The 21,030-nt window shown below is 37.2% G+C and overlaps 1 protein-coding gene across 3 annotated transcripts in view; it reads left to right on the plus strand.

Moving 5' to 3' along the window:
- Positions 1–21,030, plus strand: part of LOC143248466 (transmembrane protein 8B-like) — a 93,411-nt gene that overhangs the window by 34,118 nt on the left and 38,263 nt on the right. For all 3 annotated transcript variants that reach the window (XM_076496863.1, XM_076496864.1, XM_076496865.1), the window contains 4 exons: positions 4,701–4,832; positions 6,211–6,416; positions 6,648–6,808; positions 8,692–8,870. In XM_076496863.1, the coding sequence (XP_076352978.1) occupies positions 4,701–4,832; positions 6,211–6,416; positions 6,648–6,808; positions 8,692–8,870 (678 nt within the window). The remainder of the gene's footprint in view (positions 1–4,700; positions 4,833–6,210; positions 6,417–6,647; positions 6,809–8,691; positions 8,871–21,030) is intronic.

Consider the following 21,030-nt stretch of genomic DNA (forward strand, 5'->3'; position numbering starts at 1 on the left):
GCTCATGGTAAAACCACTCGTACACAGTGTGTGTTTGCTCATGGTAAAACCACTCGTACACAGTGTGTGTTTTTGCTCATGGTAAAACCACTCGTACACAGTGTGTGTTTTTGCTCATGGTAAAACCACTCGTACACAGTGTGTGTTTTTGCTCATGGTAAAACCACTCGTACACAGTGTGTGTTTTTGCTCATGGTAAAACCACTCGTACACAGTGTGTTTTTTGCTCATGGTAAAACCACTCGTACACAGTGTGTGTTTTTGCTCATGGTAAAACCACTCGTACACAGTGTGTGTTTTGCTCATGGTAAAACCACTTTCATTACACAGTGTGTGTTTTTTGCTCATGGTAAAACCACTGCATTACACAGTGTGTGTTTTGCTCATGGTAAAACCACTCACACAGTGTGTGTTTTGCTCATGGTAAAACCACTCGTACACAGTGTGTGTTTTTGCTCATGGTAAAACCACTCGTACACAGTGTGTGTTTTTGCTCATGGTAAAACCACTCGTACACAGTGTGTGTTTTTGCTCATGGTAAAACCACTCGTACACAGTGTGTGTTTTTGCTCATGGTAAAACCACTGCATTACACAGTGTGTGTTTTTGCTCATGGTAAACCACTCATTACACAGTGTGTGTTTTTGCTCATGGTAAAACCACTGCATTACACAGTGTGTGTTTTGCTCATGGTAAAACCACTGCATTACACAGTGTGTGTTTTGCTCATGGTAAAACCACTCGTACACAGTGTGTGTTTTTGCTCATGGTAAAACCACTCGTACACAGTGTGTGTTTTTGCTCATGGTAAAACCACTCGTACACAGTGTGTGTTTTTGCTCATGGTAAAACCACTCGTACACAGTGTGTGTGTTTGCTCATGGTACTTAGTGAAAACCACTCGTACACAGTGTGTGTGTTTGCTCATGGTACTTAGTGAAAACCACTCGTACACAACGTGTTTTTGCTCATGGTACTTAGTGAAAACCACTCGTACACAACGTGTTTTTGCTCATGGTACTTAGTGAAAACCACTCGTACACAACGTGTTTTTGCTCATGGTACTTAGTGAAAACCACTCGTACACAACGTGTTTTTGCTCATGGTACTTAGTGAAAACCACTCGTACACAACGTGTTTTTGCTCATGGTACTTAGTGAAAACCACTCGTACACAACGTGTTTTTGCTCATGGTACTTAGTGAAAACCACTGCACTTGATGTTTTTGCTCATGGTACTTAGTGAAAACCACTCGTACACAACGTGTTTTTGCTCATGGTACTTAGTGAAAACCACTCGTACATAGTGTGTTTTTGCTCATGGTTCTCCACATTTGAAATGAGTAGTGACTTCTCGAATGCTCTTTTTTTTCTCATAGACCATTTTAATGGCATAAAATCTTTCCTTGAGATTTAAGATTTTCAATTTCTTCTTCATGGATCTGAAAAATAAAACATATTCAAAATAAAAGTACTACTACTTTGTTTTATTATTTTCTTTTTTCCTACTTTTACCGGTGGTCTATTATTAAAATTATTATTATAATTATTATTATTATTATTATTATTATTATTATTATTATTATTATTATAAATTTTAGGAACCAAATTTTTTATTATAATTCTGTTAAACTCCCTATTTTTTTTTAAAGTTTCTAAATGCCCTCATTTTTGTAAATACATGCTTTGGTCCTGTTTTTCATATAAAAATAAATTCATGAGTTATATATTTATATATATGCCAACATAATCCTTTAATGAAATAAAAATCATTTGACTATCCAATATAATTTATCCAAATCTTTATCAAATACTTTTATCCAATTGAATATCAAACACTTTAACCGTAACCCAAGTCTAACCCTAACCCTAAATTCATTAAAATATTACATTCATATTTAATAGCTTTTTTAAAAATGAGGTTAAGTAATTTTTTTTAATGAGAATTATTTGAACAGTAGAACTTAGCATTTAGAAGACATATTTTTACAAATCATGAATGTAATTTAACTGCAAAAATAATGACAGCTGAAAAAGAACACAGTATATTTAACCAATACTTACTGTAACAAAATGTCCAAAAATTTATTGATGTTTAGATAAATTAAACAAGAATTTATTAATATTTAAAGAAATGATTAATTAAATAAATTAATATTTCATAAAAAACATTTTTTCCACCTCACTCAGGTTCTAATTCCACTTGTTGATATATGGGGTAGGTCCTTACACAGGTTCCACCACACAGAGGGCCTTTTATAAGAAAAATCTTAAGATAATGGTGCAAAATTTTGATATTTCTTGTTTGTACAGGTTTCTGCTCTATGCAGTTTCTGGCTTGTACAGGTTTCTGGCTTGTGCAGGTTTCTGCCCTATGCAGTTTCTGGCTTGTGCAGGTTTCTGCCCTATGCAGTTTCTGGCTTGTACAGGTTTCTGCCCTATGCAGTTTCTGGCTTGTGCAGGTTTCTGCTCAATGCAGTTTATGTCTTAGACAGGTTTGACTGTATATACTATCAACTCTGTGTAGATGATATAGAAGATTTAGTTATACAAACTATGTTTACTGTCAAGTTACTTGCTTCTGTTTATGTGCAAGTGACATTTGTAGAAATGTTCAGCTGTATATTTTCAGTTGATTTTATAGTAATTATTATTCTGCATATTTCACTTTTAAATTCTCTCTGTCTTCAATTAAAAATAAGTAGAAGCTAATAGTTCTTAGTTTAATTTTGTTTTTACCTTTAATCACACACTTTACTTTAGCCTCTGGCCACAATCCTTGAATGTTTGGTAGGTTTAAACCTGTAACATTCATACCTTGCTTGTCCTTCACATTGCACACGGCTCCATAACTATCAAGATGATACTACCAATCTTAAATCCTGGAGTATACCTGGTGTTACATGTTACCATCTTTAGTCCTGAAGTATGTGTGGAATTGTATGTTATTCTAAATACTATAGCATATCTGGTGTTATATCTTATCATAGATACTGAAGCTTATCTGGCATTACATACTATTCTAAATACTATAGCATATCTGGTGTTATATGTTATCCTAGATACTGAAGCTTATCTGGCATTATGTACTATTCTAAATACTATAGCATATCTGGTGTTATATGTTATCCTAGATACTGAAGCTTATCTGGCATTATATACTATTCTAAATACTATAGCATATCTGGTATTATATCTTATCATAGATACTGAAGCTTATCTGGCATTATATACTATTCTAAATACTATAGCATATCTGGTGTTATATCTTATCCTAGATACTGAAGCTTATCTGGCATTATATACTATTCTAAATACTATAGCATATCTGGTATTATATCTTATCCTAGATACTGAAGCTTATCTGGCATTATATACTATTCTAAATACTATAGCATATCTGGTGTTATATCTTATCCTAGATACTGAAGCTTATCTGGCATTATATACTGAAGCTTATCTGCATTATATACTATTATATCCTAGATACTGAAGCTTATCTATTCTAAATACTATAGCATATCTGGTGTTATATCTTATCATAGATACTGAAGCTTATCTGGCATTATATACTATTCTAAATACTATAGCATATCTGGTGTTATATCTTATCCTAGATACTGAAGCTTATCTGGCATTATATACTATTCTAAATACTATAGCATATCTGGTGTTATATCTTATCCTAGATACTGAAGCTTATCTGGCATTATATACTATTCTAAATACTATAGCATATCTGGTGTTATATCTTATCCTAGATACTGAAGCTTATCTGGCATTATATACTATTCTAAATACTATAGCATATCTGGTGTTATATCTTATCCTAGATACTGAAGCTTATCTGGCATTATATACTATTCTAAATACTATAGCATATCTGGTGTTATATCTTATCCTAGATACTGATGCTTATCTGGCATTATATACTATTCTAAATATTAAAGTATATATGGTATTATATGTTATTAATTTTGAACAATGTAATACACTGTAAATACTATTTATCTGCACCTGAGTCATCCAGTATATGGTGTCTACGCAGGGTGACTATTATTATTTATTTGTAGACACTTTACTGTACATTCAGCAGTCAGCATATACATTCATGAATCATGTTGAATGTTACCTTTAATTATTTAATTGGTGACTTACTTCCATGCACACAAAAAATTAGTTTAGGTATAAATATAATTGTAGATACATATACAGCTATGCCTGCATATACTCCAAGTTCAGTGGATATGGTTTTGATGTTACAGAGCAAAATTGGTTCAAAGACACTGTCTTCTTAGTAACTGTTTTAAAGTTATGAAAATTATTTAAATTCTGTTTTTGTTGATAAAGGAAATGGAACTTGTATCAATGTATTTGGTATGAATCTTTTTTCCTAACTGTATTGTCATAGTGATAGTCAAATTTTAAACTTTTAGTAAATATATCTCTTGTACTTCATCTATTGGAACTTTCATTCTTTGCATGCACTTAATTTTGCAAGATATGTGTTGTATTTTACAAGATGTGTGTTGTATTATAATTTCTTGCCCAGTAACGTTACAGACAATCTCAGAATGTATATTTTCATCATCTTTTCTTTCAGTCACAGTAGAGCCTTATTTTCCTGTTGCTGCTTTGACAGAATGTGAAACAACTCACTATAGAGTAATGTTCTTTTTTTTTGTCTATTATATTCATTAGGGTAAAGACTGGTTTACATCCTGGGCCATTGTGACAGATTTATTTCCAATCCTTGTGAAGTTTCAACTTGAGCCATTTGTAGACATTGGTGGAACGTTACAAACATGGTTTCATCTGGATTCTTTAATTTCAGTAAGTAGGTTTCACTTGGATTCTTTAATGTTGGTAAGTACCCATTTGTTGAAACAAAACTCAAGTTTATTTTCTACCACATTCAGTTTGAGACAAGAGTATAATTATGGTTTGCAGTTTTTTTAAGTATTTTTTGAGACAATTGAATATGCATTTTACAAGTTCCACAATTTCTGGTTTCTCTAAACATTATACTTTGAAACAAACCTCTAGCACTGTTGAGAAATTCTACTTTAAATGTGTTTCACACGTGTGTCTTAAATTTTTACTCCTGCAGTCATTATTCATGTTAAATATATCTGATCACAATTCTTGATCTCAGCCGAGTCAGGTTACTGAGACTGGTTTTTCTGATCATCATGTATATGTACAATTTACAAATATTTCTGATGACATGTCAGGCTTAGAGAAGGACAATGTGTTTACCATCTCCCCTTAGACAACAGCTATTAGAAGATCTAAGACTTAGAAACATTAACAACACAGCACAACACATTTCTCTCATTGAAAACAATTTTTAAGTCAACTTAGTATTGCAAAAAAATAATTTTGACATAAACATGCACCCTGAAGGCCACAAGACCCCAACATAGCCTGTATGTAGATCAGAAGGTCCAAGGTGCCACATTTTACTGTTTTATATTCTCTAAAATGTGAGGGCACTTAAATTACATGATGGAAAGTTCTGCTACTTTGTTAAGAATGACTCCAGAGGTGGTGGTGGTGGTGGTGGTTGATGGCTGGTTGCCCTCTCTCTGGTTATCAATTATAATTTATTTAAGGTGCCATTCAGCTTAAAATTATCAAAACTAAAATACAGCAGAATAAAATCTTTTCTGTGAGGATCTGCTTGTAATGTAAGAAATGTACTTAAAAATGCTTAGATATCCAGCAATATAGTAGACCTCTCTTCATTGTGCTGTTCTGTCATCACAGATACTTTGTACAGTAGCTTAGATATTCAGTAGACCTCTCTTCATTGTGCTGTTCTGTCATCACAGATACTTTGTATGGTAGCTTAGATATCCAGTAGACCTCTCTTCATTGTGCTGTTCTGTCATCACAGATACTTTGTATGGTAGGTTAGATATCCAGTAGACCTCTCTTCATTGTGCTGTTCTGTCATCACAGATACTTTGTATGGTAGTCTGAAGATAAAAATACACATGAATGTGTAAAATTATACCAATAATAAAATAAAACAAATTTCTATGATATGTGTATTTCTGAAGATAAAACTACCAACTATAAAGTTCACTTAAGGGATGTTTTTTTTTTTTTATAAAAGTACAGTAAGTAAGCTATATACATTTGTTATTTCACAAATGATGTGCAACATTCTTTTGTATAGTAACTACATACTAATTTTATTCAACAGAACCTAACGAGCCAAGTAGTAACCATTAGCATCTGTTTAAACCACGGAAGTCCTCCTTTGTATACAAATGGTGCGATTGAGTGCAGAGATCACTTGTACATGGAGCTGTCTACGAACTTCAGCGACAAGGCCATAAGATACTTTCCTTATCCTACACCAGGTGTTTACTATATTTCACTGTCAGCCCATTGTTACAATGACTCCAGGTAATTCTTTAATTTGTTGTACTCTGAAGAATTAAAATGTGCTAGTTAGTTATGTATTAATCTAATTGGCCAGTGTGATTCAACTACCAGCAATTAAAAACAAAACCCTGCAAAAACACTCATAAAAAATCTCAAAGGACAATCAGCGTGATTCAGTAATACTTGTTTTTATAAGTTTAGTAAAAGTCAAGAGTGTGATATGATATTATTATTTCTTGTTTATTTATGTAGTTCTTCTGTACCTGAGCCATGTGAACTACAAGAAGCTCTTGTAGACTTAGGAATTCAGTTAAATCCATGTGTATTTGACATCAGACCTTGTGGAGATAATGGCTTTTGTCAGCTGCATCACTTTAGGCAGTTTTACTTCAGTTCCTGCCACTGTCAAGGAGGTAAAGAGATGTGTTCTTTCTTCTTCACGTGTCAATTTATGTAAAGTGCTTTATTTGGGGTGGGGGTGAACTGTATTGTCACATTTGTGTATAATCCAGCATTAAGTCTGCTGATTGGTATCAGTGGTGGACTTTGTTGTATAACAGGCAGGCCGTGGAAATTAGTTGTCGTAGCTCAACTTTACCACCAATTACAAGGTATTTATATTAACTCCAGATATACAGTCAGAAGTAGAGTTTACATACAAATCACTAACTTGAAGTTTACAGATAGAATAAAGAATTGATTCTGAGTTTGTGGTTCCAAAAATGTTAGTTTTTTTAATATATCTTTAATTACAGTTACATACAATATTCTGATAACTCACTTGTTAAGTTTGTTACAGTTCTTTCATTCTTCTGTTATACTTTCTCTATTAAACTGTTGGTAGTTAGATATTTTGTTATGCTTTATCATACAGGTTCTCTCTTGACATTATGTCCTTTTACCCAACTTTCTTATCTACATTACTCAGTTGAGAGAAATACCATTGGCAATTTATACAAGGGTTGAGATTGTGATCTGGCTTCATTATATATCTGGGTTGAGATGGTGATCTGGCTTCACTGTGTATCTGGGTTGAGATGGTGATCTGGCTTCACTGTGTATCTGGGTTGAGATGGTGATCTGGCTTCTGTATATCTGGGTTGAGATGGTGACCTGGCTTCACTGTGTACCTGGGTTGAGATGGTGACCTGGCTTCACTGTGTATCTGGGTTGAGATGGTGATCTGGCTTCAATGTATATCTGGGAATTTCCACATTTAGAAAACTGCAGTAAAGATTGCCAGGAGAACTTATTTTTCAGCTTAAAACACAAGTTCTTATTAAGTTTTGTGGTCTTCTTGCAAGGGTCTAAATGGTGAATACATCTATGTGCAGATAGATCTGATACTTTATTGGACAATTTTTACAAATTCATAAGACTTTTCATTACCAAGACAATAGCATTTAATGATTGGTTGCAGGTAGAGTCAGTTAAATGGAAACCTGTATCTCAAAACGGCCGGTACAGGTATTAACACATTTATTGATAAGGAGAGAAGATAGTTTCGACACTTCTAGGTCATCTTCAAGTTATTACAATGAGCTGGGAATGTCAACACTTTGCTCTCTTCTTATCAATAAAAATGTTAATACCCGTACCGGCCGTTTTTAAATACACCATAAAATTTTGTTCTGTGCGTGCTGTAGCAGGTTAAGTGACAGTGGAATGATGTGATGTTTCTGGTTGGATATTCATGTCTAGAAACTTTTACAGTCATCTGTATTATTCTCCTTAAGTTTAGAATTACGTGTATTTTGTACCTCAGTATGAGCTTCATTAGTTTGACCTATGATATGACCTGTTTATACTAGTTTAAAGTCTGTAGATTTAATAAACATCAGTAAAATGTGTATATTTTCACAAAATTTGACAGTTTTTTTAGTTAACACTAGAAATCTCTCACATGCAAAAAAATTATATTTTTTTAGTGAAGTATATTTAATAAGCCAAAGGAGTGATTTATCCATAAATATATTCAATATTTGTGTTAAATATTCAGTGTTTAGAGAGTTAGTTCTCTAACACTTCATAATTTTTATATACATGTGTGTGTTTGGCTTTAAATTAATTGTATTGGTTACTTGTAGTAAACCTCACCCTAAATTTATGAATTATGAATCCTTTAAAGACATACTGTTAAATAAGTGATAAAGTTTAGAGTGTGACATATAAAGGTTTTTGTCCAGGATTTGTTGTGGAAAAACAATTTTAGTATAAATGATTAAAAGAAACAGATTTGATATATTGTGTTATTTATAGTTTGGAATAAAAAATCACATACTTGTCGTCATTGCAGGATGGAAAGGTTGGGGATGTACTGATGATTCTGGTGCTGTGTCATCATCCTTGATGTTAATGAAGACTCTCCTGCTGACTCTCAGTAACCTCTTCTTTATACCTGCCATCGTACTAGCTTTCCGAAGGAAGTTTTACACAGAGGCAATTCTATATACACTAACAATGTTCTTTTCAATTGTGAGTATCAAAGAACAGTTTCTTATTGTGGTATAAAAGTTACGTTATAACATTACTTGAGGGTGGTGACTACAAGAAAGATACCTACAGTTTTTTGGTTTTTTTTAACTCAAAGTTAAAAGTTTTCTTTAGGTTTATCTTTGTATATATAATATTTACAAATACCTGGTATTGGTATTAACATTTTATCCAAAGCAGAGAACAACATTTTGACCATTTAAGATCACTGAGGTTAACAAAGAGAGAATCTGCAACAGTGAGTTGTAAACTCTGTCAACATGATGATGATCTAAAAAGGTCAAAATGTTATTCTCTGCTATGATAAAAGGTTTAATACTCGTGCCAGCCATCCTGAAATATATTTTTACGTCAAGTAGGTTTCTTGTCATCACAAACACCATTTCTGTTATATAAAAGTGGTAAGTAAAAACATTTTGTTCTGTAAAGCTTACTAATTTATAGTTCAGAAAACTGTTAAAAAAACTATTAATTTCATGTAAGAGGATCACATTTTTTTAGTTCAGTGTACAGTTAGTCGTAATGATGGTGTAAAATACAAATCATGTTTAATTGGTGCTTTAAGTAATGAAATTCCTTTTAAAACATCTGAAGAATCTACTAATGTAGATCATTGTCTTATAATACAAGTGTTAGTAGTACATCTGTACAAGAGGTGTGGTCACAAGAGGGAGCTTTAGACTAGACATTAAAATGTTGTTATATGTGTAATCTTGTAAAGTGTTAAGTGAAACAAAAGTTGATGAAAGTGGGCATTCAGATGTTGTACAGCTTTAGTTAATTGTGTTATGTACATTCTAACACAAATGACAACTATTAAAGGCTATAACCTCCTTACGTGGCACTGGATAAGTTGGAGTTCATTCAGGAAAATTAAAAATTTGTCATCTAGCCCCTCTCATCTGTCTTTAAACTTGTCATCGAGCTTCTCTCATCTGTCTTTAAACTTGTCATCGAGCTTCTCTCATCTGTCTTTAAACTTGTCATCGAGCTTCTCTCATCTGTCTTTAAACTTGTCATCGAGCTTCTCTCATCTGTCTTTAAACTTGTCATCGAGCTTCTCTCATCTGTCTTTAAACTTGTCAAGTTCCTCTCACCTGTCTTTAAACTTGTCATCGAGCTTCTCTCATCTGTCTTTAAACTTGTCATCGAGCACCTCACATCTGTCTTTAAACTTGTCATCGACTTTCTCTCACCTGTCTTTAAACTTGTCATCGAGCTTCTCTCATCTGTCTTTAAACTTGTCATCGAGCACCTCACATCTGTCTTTAAACTTGTCATCGACTTTCTCTCATCTGTCTTTAAACTTGTCATCGAGCTTCTCTCATCTGTCTTTAAACTTGTCATCGAGCTTCTCTCATCTGTCTTTAAACTTGTCATCGAGCTTCTCTCATCTGTCTTTAAACTTGTCATCGAGCTTCTCTCATCTGTCTTTAAACTTGTCATCGAGCTCCTCTCATCTGTCTTTAAACTTGTCATCGAGCCCTCTCATCTGTCTTTAAACTTGTCATCGAGCACCTCACATCTGTCTTTAAACTTGTCATCGAGCACCTCTCATCTGTCTTTAAACTTGTCATCGAGCACCTCTCATCTGTCTTTAAACTTGTCATCGAGCTTCTCTCATCTGTCTTTAAACTTGTCATCGAGCTTCTCTCATCTGTCTTTAAACTTGTCATCGAGCTTCTCTCATCTGTCTTTAAACTTGTCATCGAGCTTCTCTCATCTGTCTTTAAACTTGTCATCGAGCTTCTCTCATCTGTCTTTAAACTTGTCATCGAGCACCTCTCATCTGTCTTTAAACTTGTCATCGACTTTCTCTCACCTGTCTTTAAACTTGTCATCGAGCTTCTCTCATCTGTCTTTAAACTTGTCATCGATTTTCTCTCATCTGTCTTTAAACTTGTCATCGACTTTCTCTCTCTGTCTTTAAACTTGTCATCGAGCTTTCTCTCACCTGTCTTTAAACTTGTCATCGCTTTTCTCTCATCTGTCTTTAAACTTGTCATCAGCTTCTCTCATCTGTCTTTAAACTTGTCATCGAGCTCTCTCAGCTTCTCTCATCTGTCTTTAAACTTGTCATCGAGCTTCTCTCATCTGTCTTTAAACTTGTCATCGAGCTTCTCTCATCTGTCTTTAAACTTGTCATCTTTCTCTCATCTGTCTTTAAACTTGTCATCGAGCTTCTCTCATCTGTCTTTAAACTTGTCATCGAGCTTCTCTCATCTGTCTTTAAACTTGTCATCGAGCTTCTCTCATCTGTCTTTAAACTTGTCATCGAGCTTCTCTCATCTGTCTTTAAACTTGTCATCGAGCTTCTCTCATCTGTCTTTAAACTTGTCATCGACTTTCTCTCATCTGTCTTTAAACTTGTCATCGAGCTTCTCTCATCTGTCTTTAAACTTGTCATCGAGCTTCTCTCATCTGTCTTTAAACTTGTCATCGAGCTTCTCTCATCTGTCTTTAAACTTGTCATCGAGCTTCTCTCATCTGTCTTTAAACTTGTCATCGAGCTTCTCTCATCTGTCTTTAAACTTGTCATCGAGCTTCTCTCATCTGTCTTTAAACTTGTCATCGAGCTTCTCTCATCTGTCTTTAAACTTGTCATCATCTGTCTTTAAAGCTTCTCTCATCTGTCTTTAAACTTGTCATCGAGCTTCTCTCATCTGTCTTTAAACTTGTCATCGAGCTTCTCTCATCTGTCTTTAAACTTGTCATCGAAGCTTCTCTCATCTGTCTTTAAACTTGTCATCGAAGCTTCTCTCATCTGTCTTTAAACTTGTCATCGAGTTCCTCTCACCTGTCTTTAAACTTGTCATCGAAGCTTCTCTCATCTGTCTTTAAACTTGTCATCGAGCACCTCTCATCTGTCTTTAAACTTGTCATCGAGCTTTCTCTCACCTGTCTTTAAACTTGTCATCGAAGCTTCTCTCATCTGTCTTTAAACTTGTCATCGAGCACCTCACATCTGTCTTTAAACTTGTCATCGACTTTCTCTCACCTGTCTTTAAACTTGTCATCGAGCTTCTCTCACCTGTCTTTAAACTTGTCATCGAGCTTCTCTCATCTGTCTTTAAACTTGTCATCGAGCTTCTCTCATCTGTCTTTAAACTTGTCATCGAAGCTTCTCTCATCTGTCTTTAAACTTGTCATCGAAGCTTCTCTCATCTGTCTTTAAACTTGTCATCGAGCCCCTCTCATCTGTCTTTAAACTTGTTATCGAGCCCCTCTCATCTGTCTTTAAACTTGTCATCGAGCCCTCTCATCTGTCTTTAAACTTGTCATCGAGCACCTCTCATCTGTCTTTAAACTTGTCATCGAGCACCTCTCATCTGTCTTTAAACTTGTCATCGAGCACCTCTCATCTGTCTTTAAACTTGTCATCGAGCACCTCTCATCTGTCTTTAAACTTGTCATCGAGCTTTCTCTCATCTGTCTTTAAACTTGTCATCGAGCTTCTCTCATCTGTCTTTAAACTTGTCATCGAGCTTCTCTCATCTGTCTTTAAACTTGTCATCGAGCTTCTCTCATCTGTCTTTAAACTTGTCATCGAGCTTCTCTCATCTGTCTTTAAACTTGTCATCGAGCTTCTCTCATCTGTCTTTAAACTTGTCATCGAGCTTCTCTCATCTGTCTTTAAACTTGTCATCGAGCTTCTCTCATCTGTCTTTAAACTTGTCATCGAGCTTCTCTCATCTGTCTTTAAACTTGTCATCGAGCTTCTCTCATCTGTCTTTAAACTTGTCATCGAGCTTCTCTCATCTGTCTTTAAACTTGTCATCGAGCTTCTCTCATCTGTCTTTAAACTTGTCATCGAGCTTCTCTCATCTGTCTTTAAACTTGTCATCGAGCTTCTCTCATCTGTCTTTAAACTTGTCATCGAGCTTCTCTCATCTGTCTTTAAACTTGTCATCGAGCTTCTCTCATCTGTCTTTAAACTTGTCATCGAGCTTCTCTCATCTGTCTTTAAACTTGTCATCGAGCTTCTCTCATCTGTCTTTAAACTTGTCATCGAGCTTCTCTCATCTGTCTTTAAACTTGTCATCGAGCTTCTCTCATCTGTCTTTAAACTTGTCATCGAGCTTCTCTCACCTGTCTTTAAACTTGTCATCGAGCTTCTCTCACCTGTCTTTAAACTTGTCATCGACTTCCTCTCATCTGTCTTTAAACTTGTCATCGAGCTTCTCTCATCTGTCTTTAAACTTGTCATCGAGCTTCTCTCACCTGTCTTTAAACTTGTCATCGAACTTCTCTCACCTGTCTTTAAACTTGTCATCGAGCATCTCTCACCTGTCTTTAAACTTGTCATCGAGCATCTCTCACCTGTCTTTAAACTTGTCATCGAGCTTCTCTCACCTGTCTTTAAACTTGTCATCGAGCTTCTCTCATCTGTCTTTAAACTTGTCATCGAGCTTCTCTCATCTGTCTTTAAACTTGTCATCGAAGCTTCTCTCATCTGTCTTTAAACTTGTCATCGAAGCTTCTCTCAACTGTCTTTAAACTTGTCATCGAGCTTCTCTCATCTGTCTTTAAACTTGTCATCGAGCTTCTCTCATCTGTCTTTAAACTTGTCATCGAGCTTCTCTCATCTGTCTTTAAACTTGTCATCGAGCTTCTCTCATCTGTCTTTAAACTTGTCATCGACTTTCTCTCATCTGTCTTTAAACTTGTCATCGACTTTCTCTCATCTGTCTTTAAACTTGTCATCGAGCTTCTCTCATCTGTCTTTAAACTTGTCATCGAGCTTCTCTCATCTGTCTTTAAACTTGTCATCGAGCTTCTCTCATCTGTCTTTAAACTTGTCATCGAGCTTCTCTCATCTGTCTTTAAACTTGTCATCGAGCTTCTCTCATCTGTCTTTAAACTTGTCATCGAGCCCTCTCATCTGTCTTTAAACTTGTCATCGAGCTTCTCTCATCTGTCTTTAAACTTGTCATCGAGCTTCTCTCATCTGTCTTTAAACTTGTCATCGAAGCTTCTCTCATCTGTCTTTAAACTTGTCATCGAGCTTTCTCTCATCTGTCTTTAAACTTGTCATCGACTTTCTCTCACCTGTCTTTAAACTTGTCATCGACTTTCTCTCACCTGTCTTTAAACTTGTCATCAACTTTCTCTCACCTGTCTTTAAACTTGTCATCGACTTTCTCTCATCTGTCTTTAAACTTGTCATCGAGCCCCTCACATCTGTCTTTAAACTTGTCATCGAGCCCCTCTCATCTGTCTTTAAACTTGTCATCGAGCTTCTCTCATCTGTCTTTAAACTTGTCATCGAGCTTCTCTCATCTGTCTTTAAACTTGTCATCGAGCTTCTCTCATCTGTCTTTAAACTTGTCATCGAGCTTCTCTCACCTGTCTTTAAACTTGTCATCGAGCTTCTCTCATCTGTCTTTAAACTTGTCATCGAGCTTCTCTCACCTGTCTTTAAACTTGTCATCGAGCTTCTCTCACCTGTCTTTAAACTTGTCATCGAGCTTCTCTCATCTGTCTTTAAACTTGTCATCGAGCTTCTCTCATCTGTCTTTAAACTTGTCATCGAGCTTCTCTCATCTGTCTTTAAACTTGTCATCGAGCTTCTCTCATCTGTCTTTAAACTTGTCATCGAGCTTCTCTCATCTGTCTTTAAACTTGTCATCGAGCTTCTCTCATCTGTCTTTAAACTTGTCATCGAGCTTCTCTCATCTGTCTTTAAACTTGTCATCGAGCTTCTCTCATCTGTCTTTAAACTTGTCATCGAGCTTCTCTCATCTGTCTTTAAACTTGTCATCGAGCCCCTCACATCTGTCTTTAAACTTGTCATCGAGCCCCTCACATCTGTCTTTAAACTTGTCATGAGCCCCTCACATCTGTCTTTAAACTTGTCATCGAGCCCCTCTCATCTGTCTTTAAACTTGTCATCGAGCCCCTCACATCTGTCTTTAAACTTGTCATCGAGCTTCTCTCATCTGTCTTTAAACTTGTCATCGAGCTTCTCTCATCTGTCTTTAAACTTGTCATCGAGCTTTCTCTCATCTGTCTTTAAACTTGTCATCGAAGCTTCTCTCATCTGTCTTTAAACTTGTCATCGACTTTCTCTCATCTGTCTTTAAACTTGTCATCGAGCTTCTCTCATCTGTCTTTAAACTTGTCATCGAGCCCCTCACATCTGTCTTTAAACTTGTCATCGAGCCCCTCACATCTGTCTTTAAACTTGTCATCGAGCTTCTCTCATCTGTCTTTAAACTTGTCATCGAGCCCCTCACATCTGTCTTTAAACTTGTCATCGAGGCCCCTCACATCTGTCTTTAAACTTGTCATCGAGGCCCCTCACATCTGTCTTTAAACTTGTCATCGAGCTTCTCTCATCTGTCTTTAAACTTGTCATCGGGCTTCTCTCATCTGTCTTTAAACTTGTCATCGACTTTCTCTCATCTGTCTTTAAACTTGTCATCGGGCTTCTCTCATCTGTCTTTAAACTTGTCATGGAGCTTTCTCTCATCTGTCTTTAAACTTGTCATCGACTTTCTCTCATCTGTCTTTAAACTTGTCATGGACTTTCTCTCATCTGTCTTTAAACTTGTCATCGAGCTTCTCTCATCTGTCTTTAAACTTGTCATCAGAGCTTCTCTCATCTGTCTTTAAACTTGTCATCGAGGCCCTCTCATCTGTCTTTAAACTTGTCATCGAGGGCTTCTCTCATCTGTCTTTAAACTTGTCATCGACTTTATCTCATCTGTCTTTAAACTTGTCATCGACTTTCTCTCATCTGTCTTTAAACTTGTCATCGAGCTTCTCTCACCTGTCTTTAAACTTGTCATCGAGCTTCTCTCATCTGTCTTTAAACTTGTCATCGAGCTTCTCTCATCTGTCTTTAAACTTGTCATCGACTTTCTCTCATCTGTCTTTAAACTTGTCATCGAGCTTCTCTCATCTGTCTTTAAACTTGTCATCGAGCTTCTCTCATCTGTCTTTAAACTTGTCATCGACTTTCTCTCATCTGTCTTTAAACTTGTCATCGAGCTTCTCTCATCTGTCTTTAAACTTGTCATCGAGCCCCTCACATCTGTCTTTAAACTTGTCATCGAGCCCCTCACATCTGTCTTTAAACTTGTCATCGAGCCACTCACATCTGTCTTTAAACTTGTCATCGAGCTTCTCTCATCTGTCTTTAAACTTGTCATCGAGCTTCTCTCACCTGTCTTTAAACTTGTCATCGAGCTTCTCTCATCTGTCTTTAAACTTGTCATCGAGCTTCTCTCATCTGTCTTTAAACTTGTCATCGAGCTTCTCTCATCTGTCTTTAAACTTGTCATCGAGCTTCTCTCATCTGTCTTTAAACTTGTCATCGAGCTTCTCTCATCTGTCTTTAAACTTGTCATCGAGCTTCTCTCATCTGTCTTTAAACTTGTCATCGAGCTTCTCTCACCTGTCTTTAAACTTGTCATCGAGCTTCTCTCATCTGTCTTTAAACTTGTCATCGAGCTTCTCTCATCTGTCTTTAAACTTGTCATCGACTTTCTCTCATCTGTCTTTAAACTTGTCATCGACTTTCTCTCATCTGTCTTTAAACTTGTCATCGACTTTCTCTCATCTGTCTTTAAACTTGTCATCGAGCTTCTCTCATCTGTCTTTAAACTTGTCATCGAGCTTCTCTCATCTGTCTTTAAACTTGTCATCGAGCCCCACACATCTGTCTTTAAACTTGTCATCGAGCTTCTCTCATCTGTCTTTAAACTTGTCATTGACTTTCTCTCATCTGTCTTTAAACTTGTCATCGAGCTTCTCTCATCTGTCTTTAAACTTGTCATCGACTTTCTCTCATCTGTCTTTAAACTTGTCATCGAGCTTCTCTCATCTGTCTTTAAACTTGTCATCGAGCTTCTCTCATCTGTCTTTAAACTTGTCATCGACTTTCTCTCATCTGTCTTTAAACTTGTCATCGAGCTTCTCTCATCTGTCTTTAAACTTGTCATCGAGCCCCTCACATCTGTCTTTAAACTTGTCATCGAGCCCCTCACATCTGTCTTTAAACTTGTCATCGAGCCCCTCACATCTGTCTTTAAACTTGTCATCGAGCTTCTCTCATCTGTCTTTAAACTTGTCATCGAGCCCCTCTCATCTGTCTTTAAACTTGTCATCGAGCCCCTCACATCTGTCTTTAAACTTGTCATCGAGCCCCTCACATCTGTCTTTAAACTTGTCATCGAGCCCCTCACATCTGTCTTTAAACTTGTCATCGAGCCCCTCACATCTGTCTTTAAACTTGTCATCGAGCTTCTCTCATCTGTCTTTAAACTTGTCATCGAGCTTCTCTCATCTGTCTTTAAACTTGTCATCGACTTTCTCTCACCTGTCTTTAAACTTGTCATCGACTTTCTCTCACCTGTCTTTAAACTTGTCATCGACTTTCTCTCACCTGTCTTTAAACTTGTCATCGACTTTCTCTCACCTGTCTTTAAACTTGTCATCGACTTTCTCTCACCTGTCTTTAAACTTGTCATCGACTTTCTCTCACCTGTCTTTAAACTTGTCATCGACTTTCTCTCACCTGTCTTTAAACTTGTCATCGACTTTCTCTCACCTGTCTTTAAACTTGTCATCGACTTTCTCTCACCTGTCTTTAAACTTGTCATCGAGCTTCTCTCACCTGTCTTTAAACTTGTCATCGAGCTTCTCTCATCTGTCTTTAAACTTGTCATCGAGCTTCTCTCATCTGTCTTTAAACTTGTCATCAGAGCTTCTCTCATCTGTCTTTAAACTTGTCATCGACTTTCTCTCATCTGTCTTTAAACTTGTCATCGAGCTTCTCTCATCTGTCTTTAAACTTGTCATGGAGCCCCTCACATCTGTCTTTAAACTTGTCATTGAGCCCCTCACATCTGTCTTTAAACTTGTCATCGAGCCCCTCACATCTGTCTTTAAACTTGTCATCGAGCCCCTCACATCTGTCTTTAAACTTGTCATGGGCCCCTCACATCTGTCTTTAAACTTGTCATCGAGCTTCTCTCATCTGTCTTTAAACTTGTCATCGAGCTTCTCTCATCTGTCTTTAAACTTGTCATCGAGCCCTCTCATCTGTCTTTAAACTTGTCATCGAGCTTCTCTCATCTGTCTTTAAACTTGTCATCGAGCTTCTCTCATCTGTCTTTAAACTTGTCATCGAGCCCCTCTCATCTGTCTTTAAACTTGTCATCGAGCCCCTCTCATCTGTCTCTAAACTTGTCATCGAGCCCCTCACATCTGTCTCTAAACTTGTCATCGAGCCCCTCACATCTGTCTCTAAACTTGTCATCGAGCCCCTCACATCTGTCTCTAAACTTGTCATCGAGCCCCTCACATCTGTCTCTAAACTTGTCATCGAGCCCCTCACATCTGTCTTTAAACTTGTCATCGAGGCCCTCACATCTGTCTTTAAACTTGTCATGAGAGCCCCTCTCATCTGTCTTTAAACTTGTCATCGAGCTTCTCTCACCTGTCCTTAAACTTGTCATGAGGCCCTCACATCTGTCTTTAAACTTGTCATGAGCCCCTCATCTGTCTTTAAACTTGTCATCGAGGCCTCTCACATCTGTCTTTAAACTTGTCATCGAGCTTCTCTCATCAGTCTTTAAACTTGTCATCGACTTTCTCTCATCTGTCTTTAAACTTGTCATCGAGCTTCTCTCATCTGTCTTTAAACTTGTCATCGAGCCCCTCACATCTGTCTTTAAACTTGTCATCGGAGCCCCTCACATCTGTCTTTAAACTTGTCATCGAGGCCCTCTCATCTGTCTTTAAACTTGTCATCGAGCTTCTCTCATCTGTCTTTAAACTTGTCATCGAGGCCCCTCATCTGTCTTTAAACTTGTCATCGAGCCCCTCACATCTGTCTTTAAACTTGTCATCGAGCCCCTCACATCTGTCTTTAAACTTGTCATCGAGCTTCTCTCATCTGTCTTTAAACTTGTCATCGAGCTTCTCTCATCTGTCTTTAAACTTGTCATGAGGCCCCTCTCATCTGTCTTTAAACTTGTCATCGAGCTTCTCTCATCTGTCTTTAAACTTGTCATCGAGCTTCTCTCATCTGTCTTTAAACTTGTCATTGAGCCCCTCTCATCTGTCTTTAAACTTGTCATCGAGGCCCCTCTCATCTGTCTCTAAACTTGTCATGAGCCCCTCACATCTGTCTCTTAAACTTGTCATCCGGGCCCCTCACATCTGTCTCTAAACTTGTCATGAGGAGCCCTCACATCTGTCTCTAAACTTGTCATCGAGCCCCTCATCTGTCTCTAAACTTGTCATGAGGCCCCTCACATCTGTCTCTAAACTTGTCCATCGAGCCCCTCACATCTGTCTTTAAACTTGTCATCGAGCCCCTCACATCTGTCTTTAAACTTGTCATCGAGCCCCTCTCATCTGTCTTTAAACTTGTCATCGAGCTTCTCTCACCTGTCCTTAAACTTGTCATGAGGCTTCTCTCACCTGTCCTTAAACTTGTCATGAGGGCCCCTCATCTGTCTTTAAACTTGTCATCGAGCCCCTCATCTGTCTTTAAACTTGTCATCGAGGCCTCTCACATCTGTCTTTAAACTTGTCATCGAGCTTCTCTCATCAGTCTTTAAACTTGTCATCGACTTTCTCTCATCTGTCTTTAAACTTGTCATCGAGGCTTCTCTCATCTGTCTTTAAACTTGTCATCGAGCCTCTCATCTGTCTTTAAACTTGTCATGAGCCCCTCACATCTGTCTTTAAACTTGTCATGAGAGGCCCTCACATCTGTCTTTAAACTTGTCATCGAGCTTCTCTCATCTGTCTTTAAACTTGTCATCGAGGCCCTCTCATCTGTCTTTAAACTTGTCATGGGGCCCCTCTCATCTGTCTTTAAACTTGTCATGGAGCCCCTCACATCTGTCTTTAAACTTGTCATCGAGCCCCTCTCATCTGTCTTTAAACTTGTCATCGAGGCCCTCACATCTGTCTTTAAACTTGTCATCGAGCGTCTCTCATCTGTCTTTAAACTTGTCATCGACTTTCTCTCATCTGTCTTTAAACTTGTCATCGAGCTTCTCTCATCTGTCTTTAAACTTGTCATCGAGCTTCTCTCATCTGTCTTTAAACTTGTCATGGAGCTTTCTCTCATCTGTCTTTAAACTTGTCATCGACTTTCTCTCATCTGTCTTTAAACTTGTCATGGGCTTTCTCTCATCTGTCTTTAAACTTGTCATCGAGCTTCTCTCATCTGTCTTTAAACTTGTCATCGAGCTTCTCTCATCTGTCTTTAAACTTGTCATCGAGCCCCTCTCATCTGTCTTTAAACTTGTCATCGAGCTTCTCTCATCTGTCTTTAAACTTGTCATCGACTTTCTCTCATCTGTCTTTAAACTTGTCATCGAGCTTCTCTCATCTGTCTTTAAACTTGTCATGCGACTTTCTCTCATCTGTCTTTAAACTTGTCATCCGAGGCTTCTCTCATCTGTCTTTAAACTTGTCATCGAGCTTCTCTCATCTGTCTTTAAACTTGTCATCGACTTTCTCTCATCTGTCTTTAAACTTGTCAGCCGGGCTTCTCTCATCTGTCTTTAAACTTGTCATCGAGCCCCTCATCTGTCTTTAAACTTGTCCTTCGAGCCCCTCACATCTGTCTTTAAACTTGTCATGGGCCCCTCACATCTGTCTTTAAACTTGTCATCGAGGCTCTCTCATCTGTCTTTAAACTTGTCATCGAGCTTCTCTCATCTGTCTTTAAACTTGTCATCGAGCCCTCTCATCTGTCTTTAAACTTGTCATCGGGCCCCTCATCTGTCTTTAAACTTGTCATCGAGCCCTCACATCTGTCTTTAAACTTGTCATCGAGCCCCTCATCTGTCTTTAAACTTGTCATCGAGCCCTCTCATCTGTCTTTAAACTTGTCATCGAGCCCCTCACATCTGTCTTTAAACTTGTCATCGAGCTTCTCTCATCTGTCTTTAAACTTGTCATCGACTTTCTCTCATCTGTCTTTAAACTTGTCATCGAGCTTCTCTCATCTGTCTTTAAACTTGTCATCGACTTTCTCTCATCTGTCTTTAAACTTGTCATCGAGCTTCTCTCATCTGTCTTTAAACTTGTCATCGAGCTTTCTCATCTGTCTTTAAACTTGTCATCCGAGCTTCTCTCATCTGTCTTTAAACTTGTCATGGACTTTCTCTCA

The sequence above is a fragment of the Tachypleus tridentatus genome, chromosome 4, assembly GCF_004210375.1.
Source record: "Tachypleus tridentatus isolate NWPU-2018 chromosome 4, ASM421037v1, whole genome shotgun sequence".
Taxonomy (NCBI): domain Eukaryota; kingdom Metazoa; phylum Arthropoda; class Merostomata; order Xiphosura; family Limulidae; genus Tachypleus; species Tachypleus tridentatus.